The 22,234-nt window shown below is 42.9% G+C and overlaps 1 protein-coding gene across 4 annotated transcripts in view; it reads right to left on the bottom strand.

The window, feature by feature from the left end:
• The window catches only part of LOC137525027 (uncharacterized), a 301,925-nt gene that overhangs the window by 231,370 nt on the left and 48,321 nt on the right, over positions 1-22,234 (bottom strand). For all 4 annotated transcript variants that reach the window (XM_068245704.1, XM_068245703.1, XM_068245705.1 and 1 more), the window contains 2 exons: positions 18,729-18,802; positions 16,590-16,667 (listed from right to left, as the gene is read on the bottom strand). In XM_068245704.1, coding sequence (XP_068101805.1) covers positions 16,590-16,667; positions 18,729-18,802 — 152 coding nt within the window. The remainder of the gene's footprint in view (positions 1-16,589; positions 16,668-18,728; positions 18,803-22,234) is intronic.

Below are 22,234 nucleotides of genomic sequence, written 5' to 3'. Positions count from 1 at the left end.
AGTATTTATTAAAGCTCTTTAAAATATCATGAGTGTTTTCCATCAGGTCCTCTGTCTGTGTATTTAATGAACATTGCATGTGTGATTATGACATTGTGTACTGGAACCATTCTGAGGAAGGAGCATATCCGAAACGCTATGCGTCAATGGTGATCCGGAGTTCACTTTGATTATACTCATGATATTTTAAAGAGCTTTAATAAATACTTGCTTTTAAAGACGGTGCGGATCCTTACAGCTGATACATGTGGTCCCTGTGACTCCAGGGGTGATCCCGGCACGTCGATTATTCATCAGGTGCTTCTGTGACTTGACTACTTGATACCAGGAGGAGTGATACAGACAGCACGACGGAAGAATTGGGTGACAAGGCATCCAGTATTTCTTTTTGCTTGTCGAATGAGGATGCAGCATGCATTATGGCCCTGATTCCGGCTGGAAGGGGTTTTTTGAAGAAACCTGACCCGAAAATTGCGAAGAGGGATCTGGAGTTTCTGAGAAAACGATATGTGGATTTGGATACGCATGCAAAGGCCTTGGTGGAATATTATAGAGAGGGCAAAATCCCAAGGAATATGCGGGCTCAAGTATCTCCAATACTGTTTCCGAAATGTAACGAATATTGTAAAACCTGGGAGCAGATTTGGAATAAGGCATCTTTTGATGCTATCCTTGTAACAGTACAGAGGATTATGAGAGAGCTTCCCTTGTTGAACGAACAGATTACTAATCTGAAAACCAGTCTGGCAGAGATGCTTGAAAAAGCGGAATTTGAGAAATTTAACCAGGATCTGGAGATGAAGATCAAGGAGTATGAGGTTGGATTGGAAGATATGAAACGTAATAAATTCCACCGTGATGAACAAGACTACCAGACAGGGTATGTCTACCGGTGGCAGAGAGGCGGGGCTAATGTCACATATAGACGGAATAAACCCAACAATCCAAAGAGATTTAATAAACATCCAAAACCTTGGGCTCCAGGTGATTCCACAGATCATACATCATCTGATTTTTTACAATCAACGGACGACCAATCGAACAACTCCGACAGTATCAGCGTATGGGAGGAAAGAGGTACAAAAAACAGAAACAAAGGGAAGTTGCGAGGAGGCTCCTCGATGGCATTGAGGAATCGAAAGTGATCCCAGTGGATCTGGTCGTGAACATCTCTGACCATAGACTCACGGAAATTGAACATCGAGTGTTAAACTATGGACTATCTTTTTGCCCAACTTACTTTCCAGATTTTTTTCAGTTAGATATTGAGTTACAACGATTTTTTAGAACTATTAAGCTAAAAAATTATTTTGCTATAGGTCCGGCCTTTACAACGTCAGGTAACGAATGTACTGAACATATCAATTTGAAACAATGGGGTTTGAGGAATAAAAGTACATTCCAACCCAGCAGTCATGCAGTAATAGATAGATTTATTGGTCAGGTAAAAACTAGTATAGACAAGTTACAGACAGACTTTGAGGCTAAAAAGTTAACACATATTACTAGCAATGTAACTAAGGAAGAAAGAGTAGCAATCAGACAGTTAAAGATGAATTCAGCAATAACCATCCGTATGGCCGATAAAGGTGGAGCTGTTGTCATACAAAATACCACGTCATATAAGAAGGAACTCCTTTCCCAGCTTAATGATGAAGAAGTTTATTTGAAAGTAACCTCTGATCCTACCATTGATATTAAAAACAAGATTGGCCATCTACTTGATCAGGCTGAAGAAAAGTCGCTGATTGATGGGGAACTAAAGAGATTTCTGATAAAAGAACATCCCAGGATTCCAGTTATATATACTCTACCTAAAATTCATAAGAGACTCCAGGATCCCCCAGGACGTCCAATAGTGTCTGGGGTGGACTCGATTTTTTCTAATATAGCCATCTTTTTGGACAGAATTCTAAATCCTATAGTACTTACCTTGGACTCTTACCTACGGGACACACAACAATTTTTGGAATCCATCTCCAATATGAAAGGCCTTGATGAGGAAGTTTTGTTAGTAACTATGGACGTGAATAGTTTATACACCTCTATACCCCATGAAGCAGGATTGGAGGCTATTGAACACTACCTACTAATCAGTACAGATTTTGATAGGGAACAGAGATCTTTTTTGGTGACATTATTGGAATTATTACTTAAGAACAATTACTTCCTGTTTGGAGATTCATTCTATGTGCAGCAGAGGGGTACGGCGATGGGCTCGAACGTGGCCCCGTCCTATGCTAATTTATTTATGGGTTTATATGAAGATGCTTTTGTTTATTCAAATTTTCTTTTTTCTAAACATGCTTTGTTATGGCGACGTTATATTGATGATATTTTTTGTTTGTGGGCGGGGCCACGTTCGAGCCTTGAGGCCTTCAGGGACCAGCTGCATGCGAGTTGTCCAGCAATTAAGTTAACCATCGAGTGTAGTTATGATAGGGTGAGCTTTCTGGATACTTGGGTAATCAGACAGGGAGATTGCTTAATTACAGATCTCTATACAAAGCCAACGGATAGGAACTCAGTTCTCCACTTTGCTAGTTTTCATGTGCCCCATGTAAAACATAATATCCCTAAGGGACAATTTAAAAGGATAGAAAGGATTGTTAGTGATCCTGTTACCAGAGCATCTCGTTTAGATGAGATGAAATACAAATTCTTAGCTAGAGGCTACCCAATTATGTGTTTGGAAGGTAATACTGAGATGCGAACTGGCAAAAGATGGAGAACTGGGTTTACCAAATATGGAAGTGCTGGTGTAGGTTATAGTGATAGGGTGACTTGTGTGACTACTTATAACGTTCTATCAGATGAAATAGCTAAAATCATTAATAGATTTTGGCCCATGTTGAAAGAGGGATTGCCATATGTACATGAATTTTACAACTACCCTCTCATGTCCTATAAACGCGCACCTTCATTACGTGATATATTGGTAAGGGGAGATTTAGGTCCAGAAAAGAGACAGAAATCAGTAAGAAATGGAACTTTCCCGTGTCTAGGTTGTCACCTCTGCAGTTTTATCTGCAGGGGTGACACCTTTACTCATCCCAGCAGGGGCACAAAGTTTAAAATACAGGGTTTATATACCTGTGATTCCAGATACGTAATTTATATGTTGAAGTGCCCTTGTGGGATGGGATACATTGGTAAGACCACTCAAGCTTTGCGAGATAGGATAGCATCCCATAAATCGAGTATTAGGACAAAAAATATGGAATTATCGGTATCTGAGCATTTTGTTAAACATCAACACAGTTTGTCACAGCTTAGGGTTCAGGTTTTGGAAGGAGTCCCTGTACAGAGGAGAGGAGGGGATAGACATAAACAGCTGCTTAAACGTGAAAATTATTGGATAAAAAAACTGGAGACTTTAGAACCTAAAGGATTAAATAGGGAATATGATGTTAACATTTTATTATGAGTATATGACTGTCATGAAAACTTTGTTTTTGTATGTTTATATTTATTTATGTATGTTTACATTTTATTCATTCAGCAGGTGGAGCTATAACTGCGGAGATCATGTGTGTGGGACAATTGAACTAAACCCCAATGTGGTAACGTGAGTAATATAACTTTTGCAATCAAGCGGCTTGTTTTAATATTTTAGATATGCCTATTAATAGGCTTGATAGGGCAGTTGTCGGTGTGTCTTTTGGACGTTGCAGACTGGCCTTTGATTGGCGTCAGATGAAGTTTTTAGTGCGGACGCAGTAGGTATTACCGCGTGTGATACGAATGCGGAATTCCTGATATGAATGCGGAATTCCGTTTTGACGCGGAGTTTTCCTCCGTAGATACGGAAATTGATGCGGAAGTCGAAAGCCACGCTGATTGGGTAGTTGATAGACAGCCAGACGAGCGGACGTTGTCGGCGCTCTTCTGATAGGCTGTTATCCACGGGGCAACTTGCTGAGAGGCTGCGAGGCAAAGGGAGTGAACTAGTATGGAGGGGAGGCGGTTACTAGTCGGCAGAGCTTGGGATCAGCCGACACCGCTGACTGGACATGGAGGCACAATGATCTAATGCACGTGGGATGTGAGGGACATATCTTTTATGTGTGAGAGAGTGCCTTCAGTGTGGAGAGCCTCTGAGGACACTCCTGCTATGCGATCAGCCGGATGCAGGTATTTGTTTGATTGTCGGGTACACATGGATCTCTGCAGTGTTTACATTTTGGTATATGTTTCTCATTGGCTCCTGCTGACATGAATATGCATATATGCAGATAGGGTGGGCGTGTTGCAGTTTTCCATCAGGTCCTCTGTCTGTGTATTTAATGAACATTGCATGTGTGATTATGACATTGTGTACTGGAACCATTCTGAGGAAGGAGCATATCCGAAACGCTATGCGTCAATGGTGATCCGGAGTTCACTTTGATTATACTCATGATATTTTAAAGAGCTTTAATAGATTGTGACAAATCAGTAACAGGGTTATTCAGTAAGGCATGTGCAAAGTCGCTCCCAATTCTGCTTTCACTACCAGGGATGAATGGTGCGGTTTATGAGATCCTACCGCCAGAATGTTAATGCTAGGTACACACGTGAGTGTTTGGATAGTGTACTGGTGGCTGGATAGTGTAGCAGTGCCTGGATATTGTACAAGTAGCTGGATAGTGTACCGGTGGCTGGATAGTGTACTAGTGGCTGTACAGTGTACTGGTGGCTAGTGTACTGGTGGCTGGATAGTGTACTGGTGGCCAGATAGTGTACTAGTGGCTGGATAGTGTACTGGTGGCTGGATAGTGTACTGGTGGCTGGATAGTGTGCTGGTGGCTGGATAGTGCACTAGTGGCTGGATAGTGTACTGGTGGCCAGATAGTGTACTGGTGGCTGGATAGTGTAGTGGTGGCTGGATAGTGTACTGGTAGCTGGATAGTGTGCTGGTGGCTGGATAGTGTGCTGGTGGCTGGATAGTGTGCTGGTGGCTGGATAGTGTACTGGTGGCTGGATAGTGTAGCAGTGGCTGGATAGTGTAGTGGTGGCTGGATAGTGTACTGGTGGCTGGATAGTGTAGCAGTGGCTGGATAGTGTAGTGGTGGCTGGATAGTGTACTGGTTGCTGGATAGTGTGCTGGTGGCTGGATAGAGGTACTGGTGGCTGGATAATGTACTAGTGGCTGGATAGTGTACTGGTGGCTGGACAGTGTACTGGTGGCTGGATAGTGTGCTGGTGGCTGGATAGTGTGCTGGTGGCTGGATAGTGTGCTGGTGGCTGGATAGTGCACTAGTGGCTGGATAGTGTACTGGTGGCTGGATAGTGTACTGGTGGCTGGATAGTGTGCTGGTGGCTGGATAGTGTGCTGGCGGCTGGATAGTGTACTGGCGGCTGGATAGTGTACTGGCGGCTGGATAGTGTACTAGTGGCTGGATAGTGTACTGGTGGCTGGATAGTGTACTGGTGGCTGGATAGTGTGCTGGTGGCTGGATAGTGTACTGGTGGCTGGATAGTGTACTGGTGGCCGGATAGTGTACTAGTAGCTGGATAGTGTGCTGGTGGCTGGATAGTGTGCTAGTGGCTGGATAGTGTACTAGTGGCTGGATAGTGAATTGGTGGCTAGTGTACTAGTGGCTGGATAGTGTACTGGTGGCTGGATAGTGTACTAGTGGCTGGATAGTGTACTGGTGGCTGGATAGTGTACTAGTGGCTGGATAGTGTACTGGTGGCTGGATAGTGTGCTGGTGGTTGGATAGTGTACTAGTGGCTGGATAGTGTACTGGTGGCTGGATAGTGTACTGGTGGCTGGATAGTGTACTAGTGGTTGGATAGTGTACTGGTGGATGGATAGTGCACTAGTGGCTGGATAGTATACTGGTGGCCAGATAGTGTACTGGTGGCTAGTGTACTGGTGGCTGGATAGTGTACTGGTGGCTGGATAGTGTACTAGTGGCTGGATAGTGTACTGGTGGCTGGATAGTGTAGTGGTGGCTGGATAGTGTACTAGTGGCTGGATAGTGTACTGGTGGCTAGATAGTGTACTGGTGGCTGGATAGTGCACTAGTGGCAGGATAGTGTACTGGTGGCTGTTATTTATAGAACATGCAGCAAACGGTAAAGTGCAAATGCATAGAAATATATCCAAAGTGGTGGACAGTCTAATAACAAGATGTGGACTTATCGTTGCTGTGCTGTAATTAGGAGGATGGCTGTGGGCGCCTGTGGTATACCCCCGAAAAATGCTGCACGCAGTATGAGTCCACATTTAACCAAAGCACAATGCTGATGTAGGATCACCCTCATAGGGTGCACTGCACTAGCACTTTGCCGATCGCCAGTCTATCGCAATCACCCCTAATGTGAACCAGTCCTCAAGGATTGTACACACACTTGAAAGTACTCAGCTGAGATGCATGTTCTGCGAGGTATCTAGCAAGTGGTGTTCCATAGCCTAATTTAGCAATTTGGCGTGTCAGGTTTTTAAATGACAGACAAATGAATAACAAATGGGTGCATTGTGTTTGCACTTAGCATGCCAGCCTGCTCAAGCTCTCGCCATCGACCTTCCTCCCCTCTCCACTGAACAGTACATGCTTGTTGGCCATAGAGAAGCATAGCAGTGTCATCATAGCGCATCAAAGCGATCGAGCAAGAATCATTTAGGGTAACAAGTATTGAGATTTTGTACAAGTCTAAGGCCCCATTTACACTTAATCAGTTGGTACACGTCTTTTTTCTTATCCATAGCAGTGCATTGAGAAAAAGATTTCAGTAAAAAGGCATTAAAGAGGAACTCCAGTGAAAATAATGTAACGAAAAAGTGCTTCATTTTTACAATAATTATGTATAAATGATTTAGTCAGTGTTTGCCCATTGTAAAATCTTTTAAATCCCTGATTTATATTCTGACATCTATTACATGGTGACATTTTTACTGTTGGCAGGTGATGTAGCTGCTGCATGCTTTTTTGGCAGTTGGAAACAGCCGTAAACAGCTATTTCCCACAATGCAGCAAGGATTACAGACAGGAATGTGCCAAGAGTACATACTCAGAATTTCTTTGTGGGAGGGGTTTCACCACAATATCAGCCATACAGCGCCCACTGATGGTCTGTTTGTGAAAAGGAATAGATTTCTCATGTAAAAGGGGGTATCAGCTACTGATTGGGATAAAGTTCAATTCTTGGTCAGAGTTTCTCTTTAAGTGTGAACTGTGCCATAGGAAGACATGGGCATTACTTTGAAAATCAATTGTCCTTTCAGTTATAACTGAGAGCAACTGATTAAAGAGACTCTGAAGTCTCAAAAAAAAAAAAACTTTTTATTTAACAAATGTGTTTAAGTATGTTTGCCCTAACTAAACCGCCGCATTCCCGCCACTCTAATCTATTTAAATCCACCCTAACTCGCCCTCCCTCTCCCCTGCAAAATCCACGACTTTCTTGGTCGTGGATTTTGCTGCTGTTGGAGGCAGAGCTTTCAGCCGCAGCTCTGCCTCCATGCCCTGTCTATCAGCGGCGGATCTCCGCCTCTCCCCCACCCTACTCAGTGAAGGAAGACTGAGAGGGGTGGGGGAGAGGTGGCGATCCGGGCTGACAGACGCGCTGAGAGGAAGAGCTGCGGCTCATAGCTCTGCCTCTCACAGAAGCGCTGCCCAGATTGCGCCCTGGGGAGTTTGGGGGGATTTAGATAGCTTAGAGCGGCAGGAATGTTGCGGTTTAGTTAGGGCTAACATTTTAAACCCATTTGTTAAATAAAAAGATGTTTTCTTTGAGATTTCAGAGACTCTTTAAGTGTAAACGGGGCCTTAGAGTGAACCTGAGCCAAGTAAAAATACTGTATTTAAAATAAACACATGATGTACCTTCACATTAAAATGACATACTTACCTCCCCATCTGTTCCTCTCAGAAGCTCACCATTTTCTTCTAACAATGATTCCTTCCAGTTCTGACAAGATCTTGTGAGACTTTTCTTTCAGGAAGCTGAAAGCCTTAAGGTGGCCACACACCATACAGTTTTTTAAATATCTGTTCAATTAAAGAATAGCAATCAATTGTTCTGACTGATTGTAAAAATTAAAAAAATCTGACCAATGTACCACACACCTATGTTCAATTGTTCCCCAATTATGAATAAAATAATTGAAAGCTTAGAAAAACTTGATTGGAACTGTACATCAAGTAATTGACAATCCATCACACACCATACAATTCTTGATATAGTTGGTCTGAAATTTCCAACATGTCCAATCTCCAAAAATCAAAAAAAAAATTGGGAAATTCGATTGGATTTATTGATCAAAAACAAAGAAAAGCTCTAGATTTTTCAGGACAACCGATCAAAATTATTGAATTGCTGAAAAACTGGATCTTTTAATTGTATGGTGTGTGGCCACTTTTAGGGCTCTTTTTCACTATATCAGTTGCTGTCAGATATAACTGAAAGGACAACTGATGTGCAAGGTAATGTCCATGTTTCCCTATGGCTTAAGCAATATTACTGATTAATAGAGTGCTGACCCGGAAGCTGTTAGATCACAGTGGGCAAACAGAACATGGGAGGGAGAGATTGATAAGCAAACAATGTGGGAGGCAAGTATATTGTGTATATGTTTATTTTTCAGTTTAGGTTTGCTTTAAGGAATGTAAGCCTAATCCTATGTTTAATGGGGTTAGGGCCAATTTTTTTAAGGCATAGCCAATTAACTTATCGGTATGTTTTTGGGATGTGGGAAAAAACTGGAGAGCCCAGTAGAAGTACAGATAGTGCCCTGGCTGGAATGAGAACCGGGGACCCAGCACTGCAAGGTGAGAGCACTAACCACCACACCACCATACTTGATTAATCTCCCCCCCTTGGAGCGCTGACAACAAACAGGCAAGAACTGTGAATGGCAACAATGACAGAGATATAGTAACAGTAGATCCTGTGATTCCTGCTATCTTACTTCATCCGCGTATTGTCGTCAGCCCCCGCCTGCTGGTATATTGTGTTGGCTATGGGCACTTAGCAATACGCAGCGTTTTAAGTTTTGCTGAAAGATATCCAAAGGGGTTAAGATCCGTTGCTTCCAATGCAACTTTTGATGTTTGTAATATGATTGCCGTTCCGGGGCATGCATCCATTTTTTCCCCTTCCTCCAGAAAGCTTCAGTTTTAATGTCAATTTATTCCTGGGCCTTTCTATTAAAATCAGTAACTATGGAGACAATCTTTTTTGTGCTAATTCGTCAGGAAACTATTCATCCTGAAAGGTGCTAGATGAAAAACATGAAGTATGAGGGGCATTTTTATATTATTGATTTAAAGGGACACAGCAAACAGAATGTGTCAGCTGTCTCAGCGGTTTAACCTGGATTTGTCTGGATTGGAACAGTCAATGAGACGTGAGGGATCTTTTGCACAAATGTCTCGCGCTTGTTCTAAAGTCTTAAATGCTGACACGTTGCAGAGCAGCAAGTTCCGTGGCTTCAAAATGTCACATTTCAATGGATTGCTGACAGCAGGCATTTTCTTTAACATGAATATTGTGGTTGATGTTGTCCCTAACAAATAGGTGTTGTACAGTTACTTACAGCACCAGCGACAACTAGCTATGTACAGTCATCATTTACAGAGACAACAACAACAACAACGACAACAAACAACTTTTGTAAAGCGCATTTCTCCCGTAGGACTCAAAGTGCATAAGCATGGCTCAGACCAATAATTGGTTGAGTTGTAAATCAGGTACAGAAGAAAAATTCTACAAGTCCGCAAATACCATGCTAAACAGGTGGCTTTTCAGCCTGGATTTAAATACTTCCAGAGATGAGGATGTCTTTACTGGGTGTGATAGGGAGTTCCAAAGGGTAAGGGCAGCATGACAGAAAGTTCTGGCTCCAAAGGTTTTGAGGCGCACTCTGGGAGTGACCAAGTTAATGTATCCTGCTGACCTGAGGTTGTGGGAGGTGTGATGCCGTTTAAAGCGGTTTAACACCCAGCATTACAACTTTGCTTTAACCATCTTAGCGGTATGGACGAGCTCAGCTCGTCCATCACCGCCGATGGCTGCCGCTCAGGCCCTGCTGGGCCGATTTTGTTCAAATAAAGAGCAGCACACGCAGCCGGCACTTTGCCAGCCGCGTGTGCTGCCCGATCGCCGCCGCTCTGCGGCGATTCGCCGCGAGCAGCGACGAAAGAGGGTCCCCCCAGCCGCCTGAGCCCAGCGTAGCCGGAACAAAAAGTTCCGGCCAGCGCTAAGGGCTGGATCGGAGGCGGCTGACGTCAGGACGTCGGCTGACGTCCATGACGTCACTCCGCTCGTCGCTATGGCGACGATCTAAACAAAACAAGGAAGGCCGCTCATTGCGGCCTTCCTTGTTTATTCTGGGCGCCGGAGGCGATCGGAAGAACGCCTCCGGAGCGCCCTCTAGTGGGCTTTCATGCAGCCAACTTTCAGTTGGCTGCATGAAATAGTTTTTTTTAAATTTAAAAAAAACCCTCCCGCAGCCGCCCTGGCGATCTTAATAGAACGCCAGGGTGGTTAAAAGATTGCTTACAGCTTACAAACTATTATGCCATATTTTTTTTTAAGCAGAAATTCACTGAATGGGTTAAACATGACATTTTAGTGTTGGATTTAACTAGGAATCCGCATCCGTTCTTATCTTTAGTTACAAATGTATCTTTATTTCGAATACAAATAGACCTTTGAAAAGCCTGCCGGGGAAGCGCTCTTTGTTCTCTTAGAGCAGTGTTTGTTTGTTACATTGTAGATAGATACATTTGTAACTAAACAAGCAAGCACGGAGGAGGATTTCTAGCTAAATGCAGGACTAAAATGTCATGTTTAATCCATTCAGTGAATTTCTGCTAAAAAAAAATCTGGCATAATAGTTTATAAGCTGTAAGCAATCTTTTAAAGCAAAGTTGAAATGCTGGGTGTTAGACCACTTTAAGCATGTCTTTTATGTATGCAGGACCCAAGTTGTTTAGGGATTTGAATGTCAGCAGTCCAATATTGAAGAGTATTCTTCATTTCATAAGTAGCTAGTGTTGTACATAGCTGTACACATCAGATGTGTAACGATCTGCTCAGCTGTCCGCACGGGCAGACAGCTGTTTGTCCATTCCTTAAGTCTGAGGGCTGCAGGTCTCTGGAAAAGAGACCTGTCTTTGCTTTGCAAGTTTCAGACCTGCTCTGCTGCTGAGGAATTTGCATACACTTGTCATGCAAACTGCCTAGCTGCCTTGTTTGAAGGCTTGCAGTATAAATACCATGTGCTCCCAGAATCCTTGGCTGGTCATGAAGGTTTGTTCCTGCAAACACCTAGAGTGTCAGCCTTGCTGTCGTTTGCTAAGATTATCTTAGAGTAATTCCTGGGAACTGCACTAAGCGTCCCTTCTAGTGCAGTCAGGTTGAATTATCTGTTTTGCCTAGTTCTGTCTCTCTATCTCGATTGCCTTGTCGCCAGCGGCGGCCAACAGGGAATCGTTCTGGGAGTGTAGGCCAGAGCTTCGGTTGCTACTGGCTGCTCCATCTGTCTGGATTGCATTAGCCCTAGTGGCAGTGCTTCCTTCTGTATTCTGTCTTAGGGGTGCTAACCAGAGCAGCGATTGCTACTGGTAGCCCCATCTGTTTGTCTGTCTGGATCGCATTCGCCCTAGTGGTAGTGGCAGTGCCTCCTTCTGTATTCTGCCTCAGGGGTGCTAACTAGAGCAGCGGTTGCTATTGGTAGCCCCATCTGTTTGTTTGTTTGGATCGCATTCGCTCTAGCGGTAGCAGCAATGGTTCCTTCTGAACTCTGTCTGGGAGTGTAGGCCAGAGCTGCGGTTGCTGCTGGCTGCTCCTTCTCTCTGTCTTGTCTTGTACGAACGCTTGCTGTAGGCTCGGTGAGGTAACCGTTTTGCAAGCGTTCGCGTTCTCTATTTCGTGTTTGTGTGTCATTGGTTAGTTAGGGTGGCAAGCTTATCACTGGGCGCCTAACGCGCGGTGATCGTGCTTAAACGCGTTCGCTGTTGCGAATGAGTGCGATGTTCGCATTTAGTTAGCGTTTGTTATTTTCCTTATTGTTCTTGCTTGCTGTGTCTTTGCTACTATCGTGCTCTGTCCTGCTCAGTCTTGTGTCACTTCTGGCAATCGCCTCTCTTGCGATTGCGTTCCCACTTTGTTTCTGCTGTTGTGTGTTCACTGTCGCTGGGTGGCGACTAGATTGGTGGACACACATTTATTCTGTCTCTGTGCTCTTTCTCTATTAGGGCTATCCAGCTCTACATTGCTTCAACTCGTGCAATTCCCATCTGGCATCTGTGGCAGTACAGAGGCTGAGTCCATCTGTACTCCACAGCTCCATCTGCCGGTGGGAATCTCCCTCTACAGGTGCATAGCACCATTGCTGGGTTCTCTCAGATTATAAGCTTGTGGAGGATTTCCGCAGTGTCAGCGCGCATCCTGTGCGCTGACCACGGAAATAAATCCCGCAATCGTTACAAGATGCTTATGTAATCCATAACAGCAACAACTACACGTGTACAGTCATTTACAACATTGGTAACAACTGCGTGTGCACAGCCATATACAGTGCTGATAACTACATGTGTTCGGTCATTTACAACACTTGTATCAATTACATGTGTCCAGTTATTTTCAACACTGGTAACAATGACATGTGTACGGACATTTGCAATACTGGTATCAATGACATGTGTACAGTCATTTGCAATACTTTGCCTTTGGCAGGGTCCTCCCTTCCTTATTATTCTACATGATCATCATCCCATTTGTCATGGCTATCACAACATTTAAATTATGTTCCTACTACAATATGTTATTTTGAAATAAAGGTGTATTTTTTTCTGTTTTGTGTACAGTATCAACAATTACAAGCAATTATTTGCCAAAATAACAATAATATACCCTCATGACATACATTTAATAAAAACTCAGTTCCTAAGGTAACTATGTACATTTTTTTAGGTATTTTAATTGTAATTTTACTTTTTTGCTACAAACACTATCCTAGGTTACCATGAAGTGTTCAATCTTTTTTTAATTTACTGTTATAATTATGAATGAACTCCTAATTTGAGTCATGTTCATTCATATATAGGGACTTTCATTGGCTCAGGGAACATATGTTCCTATTCACCAATTTCCGCAGTGTAAGTCCCGCAGTGAATGAGCACATGTGCCCGCCACTGATTGACAGGATGTAAATGTACATCCTCATAGTGTTAGCAAGACTCAAACTGGATGCATATAAATGTCCAGTTTGAGATAACTTGTTAAGGGTGTTGCCATTGATGTAGGGTTCAAGCGTTTGACCAGGGTTTAAATCCCAGCTCAATCCAGTATGTAAAACAGTAAGGAGTCTTTGGGCAAGGCTCCCTAATGCTCCTGGCTAGCCATGGAGAGTGCCTTAAGTGGCTGGAAGTCTAAAGCACATTAAGTCTGCCAGGAGAAAAGCACAATATAAATATTATTATTATTGATTTATAAAGCTCCAACATATTCTGTGGCGCTGTACAAAGTAAGAAACAAACATGGGGTACAAATACTAAATAATACAGACAATGGTATACACCAATATACTGTAATTCCAAGACACAAAAAGGTGAGAGAGCTCTGTCCTTGCAAGCTTACAATCTAAAGGAATGGGGGTGGGGGGCGACAAGAGGTGAGGTAGTATAGAATATTCATACCTAGAGGCTGTGTGTTTTAGGTTATCTAGTAGGAGTACAATTAGCCAAAGGTCAAAAGGGGAACTGGCCTAGGGTAGAGCCTATGTTTGTTGGAATAAGTGAGTTTCGGGGCACAGTTAAAGATATCAAAGGTTGGAGCGTGACGGATGTGCTGTGGCAGGGGATGTGATGCATTTTGTCTAATTTGGGTACCTGGACTGTAGTAAAGTGGTTGTTTAAGCCTCAGAGCCAGGACAAGGTCCTCCAGCAACCAAGGCTGAGACACCAAAGTGTGCCCCTCTATCCCTCCCACTCCAGCCGTCACACACTGATTGCTATTAGACTAAGAGGCGCCCCAGGGCCCCCAACACAGCCAACACCTTAATCTCTAGTTACCTGGTTTGCAGTCACTGCCATGTATCCCCTTTTCTTGTTTCTCTCTACTTCAAACACAATAAGGGAAAGATAGCTGAGTGAGTTGTGTGGGGCTACACTGCGCCCTGAGGCTGGAGCCTCTCTTGCCTCTGCCTCAGCCCGGCCCTGTTAGGCCTACATGGTTAACATGATGTTTCCAGTGACAAGATCATCTCCTATCTCCAAAGGAGAATAGACAAGTCTTTTGCTACACTTATGCTGGGTACACACGGTACGATTTTCCGTGCGATAAATGCATCTGATAAATAAAATCCCTCATGCCCGATTTTACTTCCGAACGATTCTGCGCTCGATTTCTCATAGAAGTGAACGGAAAAAGAAAAGAAAAACAAGTGAAGATAACAGAATCGAGCACAGAATCGGGTTCAGAATCGAGCGGAAAAAAGCTATCGGGTCAGAAAATTGCACGGAAAATCGTACCATGTGTCCCCAGCATTAGTACAAAAACTTTTCCTGGCAGATAAAAAAAAAAGAATACAAATGCTGTGGTGGGCTCAATCTGGCAAGGATTACAGTGAGTCTTTACAGACATTTCATCTGTGTCATTATCAAGTCAAACTGAGCGACTGTGAATGAGAAATTACCACTTGAGACTCTAGCTGTGGTATGCAAAGTAGACCTTAGCATACCTCAGATGCCCTCCTGGCTTGCTCCTGTGGCCTATTCATAAGCAAAGCCTGGCTAACAATTCTCTAGCTTCTTTTTTATTGTTCCTTTCAAGACTTGATGCTGAGTATTTGGCTGTGTATGCATAGCAGCATAGCAGTCCTAATGGGCTGCTCAGCATCTATCTCTACTGGTTCCAGACTGCTCAGTTCATACCAGTTTCTACAGAGTTTGTCACTAGGAAAGGAAAACTCTATAAGGATTAACTGAGTTTGTCAGTTAACAGGTCAAATATTTGCAATTCTTGATAAACTATATTATCTTTCAGCTATAAAAGTTTTAAAGGATTGCTATTGTGAAAAATAGTAACATTTAAAATACGTGTGTACACACAGAAGAAGAGCATTTCTCCCAGAGTAACATGCAACATGAATGACTTTTCTCCTATGTTGCTGTCGCTTACAGAAGGCAGTATAATTCTGACAGGTTTTGGACAAGTATCTCTTTTAAAGAGAAACCATAACCATGAATTGAACTTCATCCCAATCGGTAACTAATACCCCCTTTCCCATGAGAAATATTTTTCTTTTCTCAAATGGATCATCAGGGGGGTCTGTATGGCTAATATTGTGTTGAAACCCCTCCCACAGTGTGATGTCAGAGCCATGGTCCTGACAGTTTCCTGTCTGTGAACCTCATTGCATTGTGGGAAATAAGCTGTTTACAGCTGTTTCCAACTGCCAAAAAAGCAAGCAGCATCTCCTTCTACTGACATCACCTGGCAGCAGTAAAAATGTCACCATGTGATAAATGTCAGAATGTAAATCAGGGAGAGGAAAGATTTCACAATGAGCAAACACTGACTAAATCATTTATACATAATTATTGTAAAAATGAAGCACTTTTTTTATTACATTATTTTCACCGGAGTTCCTCTTTAAGGGGTGTACACAACTTTTATGGATGCCGCCAGATGGGAATCCGGACCTGATCCCCTTTGGCGACATCACTGGGCAAGGCTGTAAGTTACCAAGTCAGCTGTGTAGCTGACAACACGGTTTGTTGCTTTCCGGGAAGGGGGGGTGGAGGGACGATTAAGTGATGCGTGCGTGACGTCACGCGGCGGTCAGGAGAGCGGTGTGAACAATGAAGTTGGCCATTGCTGGAGGTGAGTCGATCCCTCGGGCGGAACGCTTGCAGGTCGCGTGTCATGATTCGGGCGCCTCTGCACACACGCCTGATTATTGGCTGAGGCTCTAATAGATCCAGAGCCTTACCTACTCTTAGGTGAGTATGTAATTTTTGATAAAAATTCCAGTTGGAGGCAAGCACTTCCAAAAGTATAAAAAGCTCTTTTATTGAATCATCAATAAAAACATGTGGCTATACGGCTTATTTTTACAGCCCACTGTTTCAGGACTCAGCCCTTTCTCAAGCCGAAGTGCCCACAAACTGACAAAACAAACACCATCCTTATATAGTGATCTAACTTCCCCTTAACCAATGAATTCAAAAAGTCAGCAGCCAATCACCTTACCTGGTATCACAAGCGGACCTGAGAGAGAACTCCTGGCTTTATATGCAAATATCCACCTCTAGTCGCACAGACTATGTGGCATATATATTAACACTGCTGTATCTTTGCAACGGCGCAGAGAGGCCACCACTACTGACGTCAGAGCCAGTCCGGCTCCCGTGTGCTATACTATTCATCCCCGTCATGTGTAAGGCGGGGTCAGGCAATCCGCGCACAGTGTCGGCTGGCGTCATGAAACCGACACCCCAAGAGGCGGGGACTCGCCACTCACACTCATCAGCCCCAGCGTGCACTTCGCCTGTTAAAGCAGCCAATCAGGGCTGTCCATCAGCTCACGGGAAGCGTGTCCATAGCAACCAGCGTCACACATAAACATAAACAGAACATTAGTACTTTACCTCTCAGCGGCGGCGCAGCGATTAGTGTTAAGCCATAAACTCTCCCACGATCCCCCCACAAACCAGCAAGATGAAGCTCTGCATATAAAGAGCAAATATATACATTAAAGGAGCATGCAACACATTTTGTCCTAAGCAGAGATCTAGTTAGATGCAAAAACCAAGGTCATATTCTCTGTAATTTTTGATTACAGGGTTGCAGATGTAGTTAAGCTCTCATTCTATATGCAAGTGGTAAAATTGTCCAATCACCTGTCAATAAAAATTGGATGTGTGTACGCAGCATAATACTTGAAGCCACACACTCGAAACCAGTATCCAAATCACGTGCCTTGTCCACACTATCAGCATGTGATTCAGAAACTCAGAGCCTGAAAAATCAGCATAACAGCCAGGCAACTGTTATGGTTTAAAAAGAAATAAATATGGCAGCCTTCATATCCCTCTCACTATAGGCTCACTTTAACTGGCCAATCTGACACCATGCAGAAATTATGAAGGATATTTTGCTATGGGTTCATTTTACAGTATGGTTCATTCATTTTATAAGACTGTGAGATGTCAGTTAACGCTAGTATATGGCTCACTCTGTAACTGCAAGATATTTTCCCACAGAGCAATAAATATTAGCACTCTTCTCAAAAAAACAAGGCATCTGTACGGCATTGTACACGGCCAAATCTCCGGTAACAGGCAGCTGTTCCATCAGATGCTGTGTGATCATGTGACCATACAATAGACTGCATGACCCCATCACTATATAAAAGGTGAACTGTAGAATATATATATATATATATATCGAAAATCATTAAATTTAAAAGACATGTAAACAAATACAAATAAGAAGTATGTTTCTTCCGGATTACATTGAGCCATAAATTACTTTTCTCCTATGATGCTGTCACTTACAGTAGATCGCAGAAATTTGACATTACCCACAGGTTTTGGACTAGCCCATCTGCTCATCGGGGATTCTCAGCAAAGCTTTTATTCTTTATTAAAGACATTCCCTGAAAAGGATTTATACAATGATGCTGGACAGCCACCCTGCTCGCTGCACAGATCTTTTGGCAGTTGGATGGAGCAACTACCATTCACTAAGTGCTTTTGTAACTAAACAAAACCCTGAGAATCCCCCATGAGGAGATAGGCTAGTCCAAAAATTTTCGGTTCTGTCAGATTTCTACTACCTACAGTAAGTGACAGCACCTTAGGAGAAAAGCAATTTATGGCTATTTACTCTGGAAGAAACGTACTTCTTATTTGTATATGTTTACATGCATTTTAAGTTTTACAATTTTTAGTGATAGTAGTCCTTTAAATATTTACCTAAGGAGAGGGAAGCCTCTGGATACTGTCCTCCATTCCTCTGGCACACTGCCCTGGACCCTCTTGCACTTCTCAACCATGCGCCTCTTCCTGTACGAGTGTGGTCGCACTGCAACCTCATGAACACGGCCAGGCCTGAGCAATAGCACAGAGCCGCTCCACCTTACAGCACAGGAGTGGGCTTACTCACGCAGGTGCAGTACAGCTGCACTCATGCCTGAAGAGGACTATAGTAACAATGTCCATTCCAACAAGCCCCCTGATGGGGCTTGGCATCCAAGTAGGGAAAAAGTACAGGTCCTTATTTGTATCTAAAAATCCCTCAGCTGTTCTCATATGATCTGTGAGAAAGCAGGCAGGGCAGAAGCTAACAATAAATCATTCCTCTGTGAATAGTGACAGAGAAGTGGAACCTAGCTACATGGTATAGCTCTAGACTCTAGCATCGACACTCACTCCAACTATTACAAACAGCTAGTAAACACACAGACATTAATGGACAGGGTCAGGAGCCAGTGAAAGCGGCTCCTGACTGGCGCACAGAGCTCTGCTGTCATAGAGACGGCAGAGAGAGGGACCTGCGGCAATGGGAGAGAGGCGTGACCAGTGAGAGCGGCAAATCGTCAGTAAGCACTGTTTTACTGTACCAGCAGTCTCTGGTCCTTAAGGTACCAGAAACTGCTGGTACGGTGGTGGTTAAACAATAAAGGTACTTCTATGATATTGTGTGTGTTTTCAACCTTTTGGACCAGGGATGGTCAATGACATGCAAATGCGTAGCACATTTGTACAGGTTGAAAATTGACCAACCTTCTGTCTTCCAAGTTGAAACATTTGGAAATGTGCTTCTTTCTTTCTTGCCTTGATGAAGAGACCGGATTGGTCTTGAATTAAAGAAAAAAAAGAGAAAAATTTACCATGTATGCCATTATACATCCCCATTTCCTCCCCAGTAACATCTGGCTGCCCTTTGAAGCCCACACTAGTTCATATGAAGTTACATCTTCCTATTAGAAATTCACAATCATGACAGGCTTGCAGTCAGTAGGGGAACATGGCTTCAGCTGACAGAGCAATTACTCTCCCCACTCATGCAAATTAACCTGCAGGAGGTGTGCCTGACTGTGAGAGGGTAGGAAGCTGGAGATGGCTGAGGAAGGATAAAGGTCTATGAACTGCCAAAACAGGTGCTTTACTTCTTATTTTGCAAAAATTGTATTTTTATGCATACCTAAAGGACAACCAAGGTGACATGTGACGTGATGAGATAGACATGTGTATGTACAGTGCCTAGCACACAAATAACTATGCTGTGTTCCTTTTTTTCTTTCTCTGCTTGAAAGAGTTAAATATCCGGTAAGTGACAGTTTCTGTCCGGGTCGGGACCAGTTCAGACTGGATCAGACTATAGCATAACCCTCACTGATAAGTAATTACAGCCATAAAATATTTCCCTGTCAGTAAATGGCTTCTGAGAGCAGGAAAGAAAAAAAATGGTGAATAATTCATATATTTAAGCTCTGGTATACATCAATGAAGGTGTCATTGAGCAGAGACAATTAAACAGTAAAAACTTAAAAACTAGATTTAAATATAAAATAAAACTGTGGGATATCTAAAAAAAAAAACATTTTAAGGAGGAGGAGGATAGATACAATTGTTTTTCTCATCAGTTCATTTTCACCTCGGATGTCCTTTAACTTATTATTACTAAAAGGTTATGAATCCAGGCTGGAGCCAGTAACTATTCAGTAAGGTGTCCCTGGACAAGACTCATTCATTAATCATGTTCTATGGCCCATCATTTTCTTTAGATTTTCTCCTAGGAGATATCACCTAGGAGAAAACACAAGAGAAAAGGGAATTTCAGTACTTTTTCAATTGCGCGCGCGCGAGAGAGAGAGAGAGAGAGAGAGAGAGAGAGAGAGAGAGGGAGAGAGAGGGGGAGAGAGAGAGAGAGAGGGGGGGGGGGAGGAGAGAGAGAGAGAGAGAGAGAGGGAGGGAGGGAGGGAGGGAGGGAGGGAGAGAGAGAGAGAAAGAGAGAGAGAGAAAGAGAGAGAGAGAGAGAGAGAGGGAGAGAGAGAGGGGGAGAGAGAGGGAGGGAGGGAGAGAGGGAGAGAGAGAGAGAGAGGGAGAGAGAGAGGGGGAGAGAGGGAGAGAGAGAGGGAGAGGGGGAGAGAGATAGAGAGAGAGAGAGGGAGAGGGAGAGAATGTGTGAATGTATATAAAACATTCAGACAACTAGCTTATTATCTCTTGCTAATCCTCTTTTTTTAAGCAGTGTAGTGTACATTATACTGCAAAAGACATCTGGCTGATGCTTCAGCACTTCATGTGTTAACAAGTTAAAGTTTCTGAAAAGTGGGTTTGTACCTTCACAAAGAGCTCAAGAATCCTAAAAAAAAGAATTAAAAAAAAAAAGTCCCCTTTGTGTCCCCCTCACTTGTCGGCTAATCCCATGCAGACCTCAACTCCAGGCTCACTGTGCTACAATCTAGTTGCCAGTTTGTTTTGCACAATATCAGCCTCCGACATTTGACATGTGATTGCTTTACTGCTTTGAATTGACATTGTACTTTTGTGGCCATGTGAACACAACCCAGAGGGGTATCTGCTGCAGACTCCCATGAGTATTCCAACTGCAGCCAAAGCCACAGTGTTGTGCCTGCTTCACAGACCCTCACAGGGTTCAACACTAAACAGGAAAAACAACAGAATTCCCATCAATAAAAATACATTAAATTAAAATGAAGCATAAATGTGTATGTGCTTAATCAATAAATGAAACCTTCTAATTTTATTTTAATTTTAAAAAATTGTCCTTTTCTGTATAATAAAATGTATCTGAAAATTCAACAGGACCCGAAACAAAATAGGATGCAACTTTATAACATATACCGTAACTATACAACACACCATCAAAAAATAAAAAATACTATTATACATAATAATAATGACTAAAATGTATTTTACATTGTGTGTGTTTTGTGACTGAATTTTGAATGCGACCTAATTTCGCTAAAAAAAAGGAAGAATATTATAAGGATAATAACCTGGTCTCCATAATACAGCATATTTTATTAAGCTCTGTAATTAAACAATAAAAGCAATCAACAACGTGTGTACTTTGTTTTCATTCTTGGTAATGATGAAGAGTCAGATTCAGTGATAACAAAAGGCTTCAATACATTTAATTGGAAACACAATAAGAAAGAAATTGCATTGTATGTAGACAATGGGATATATTTTCTGTTTAAAATCAATAGCCTTGACAGCTTGGTGACACCGAAGAGTCTGAACAGAATGCAGATGAATTGTTCTCCAGGAAAGGGACTCACTCTAATGTGGGGATTACTTCCTAGATGAAATTATGTAGCTAGTCCTGGTGTTTCCTTGCAAACAACAACCAATCAGGTATCGCTTTTGTAACATTTAATGGCGTGTGGACACACAGGCTTACTTTTGCGATTTAGCTGTGTTTCTTAAACACTCTGAACACCTTTCAAATGCAGCATGTGATTTTTGAACTAACATGAGTAGTGCTAACATTTGTTCAGAATGATGTTTGGCTTTTTTCTAATTACAGCCTACTCTATTCTGCTGTGTATGGAGTTAAAGGACAACTGTAGTGAGAGGTATATGGATGCTGCCCTATTTACTCCTTCGTAAGCAATACCAGTTTCCTAGCTGTCCTGCTGATACTCTGCCTCTAATACTTTTAGCCATAGACCGTGAACAAGCATATGCAAATCAGGTGTTTCTGACATTATTGTCAGATCTGACTTAGCTGCATGCTTGTTCCTGGTGTTATTCAGCCAAATAGATCAGCAGGCCTGCCAGGCAACTGGTATTGTTTAAAAGAAAACAAATATGGCAGCCTCCATATCACTCTCACTACAGTTGTCCTTTAATTTCTGATAGTGTTAATGTAAGGATCCGCTCAGCTGGCTGCACAGGCAGACAGCTGTTTGACCATTCCTTATGTCTGAGGGATGCAGGTCTCTGGAAAGGAGACCTGGCTTCATCTTGCAACTTTCAGAGTTGCTTTGCTGAGGGATTTGCATACATGCAAATTGCCCAGCTGTCTCCTTTGAGGGCTGGCAGTATAAGAACCTATGCTTTCCCAGAGGCCTTTGCTGGTCATCCTTCAGGGTTTGTTGAAACACTCCTAGAGTGTCAGCCATTGTTGATCTGTTAAAGTTTACCTTAGGGTGATTCTTGGAACTGTACTAGGCACTTTCCTAGTGCAGTTAGATTGCATATCTGTTTTGTCTGTCTGTTGCGATTATCCTATCCCAGCGGTGGTCGACAGGAAA

Source organism: Hyperolius riggenbachi, chromosome 7, assembly GCF_040937935.1.
Source record: "Hyperolius riggenbachi isolate aHypRig1 chromosome 7, aHypRig1.pri, whole genome shotgun sequence".
NCBI classification, from domain to species: Eukaryota; Metazoa; Chordata; class Amphibia; order Anura; family Hyperoliidae; genus Hyperolius; species Hyperolius riggenbachi.
This window is presented reverse-complemented; position numbering and strand designations above follow the sequence as displayed.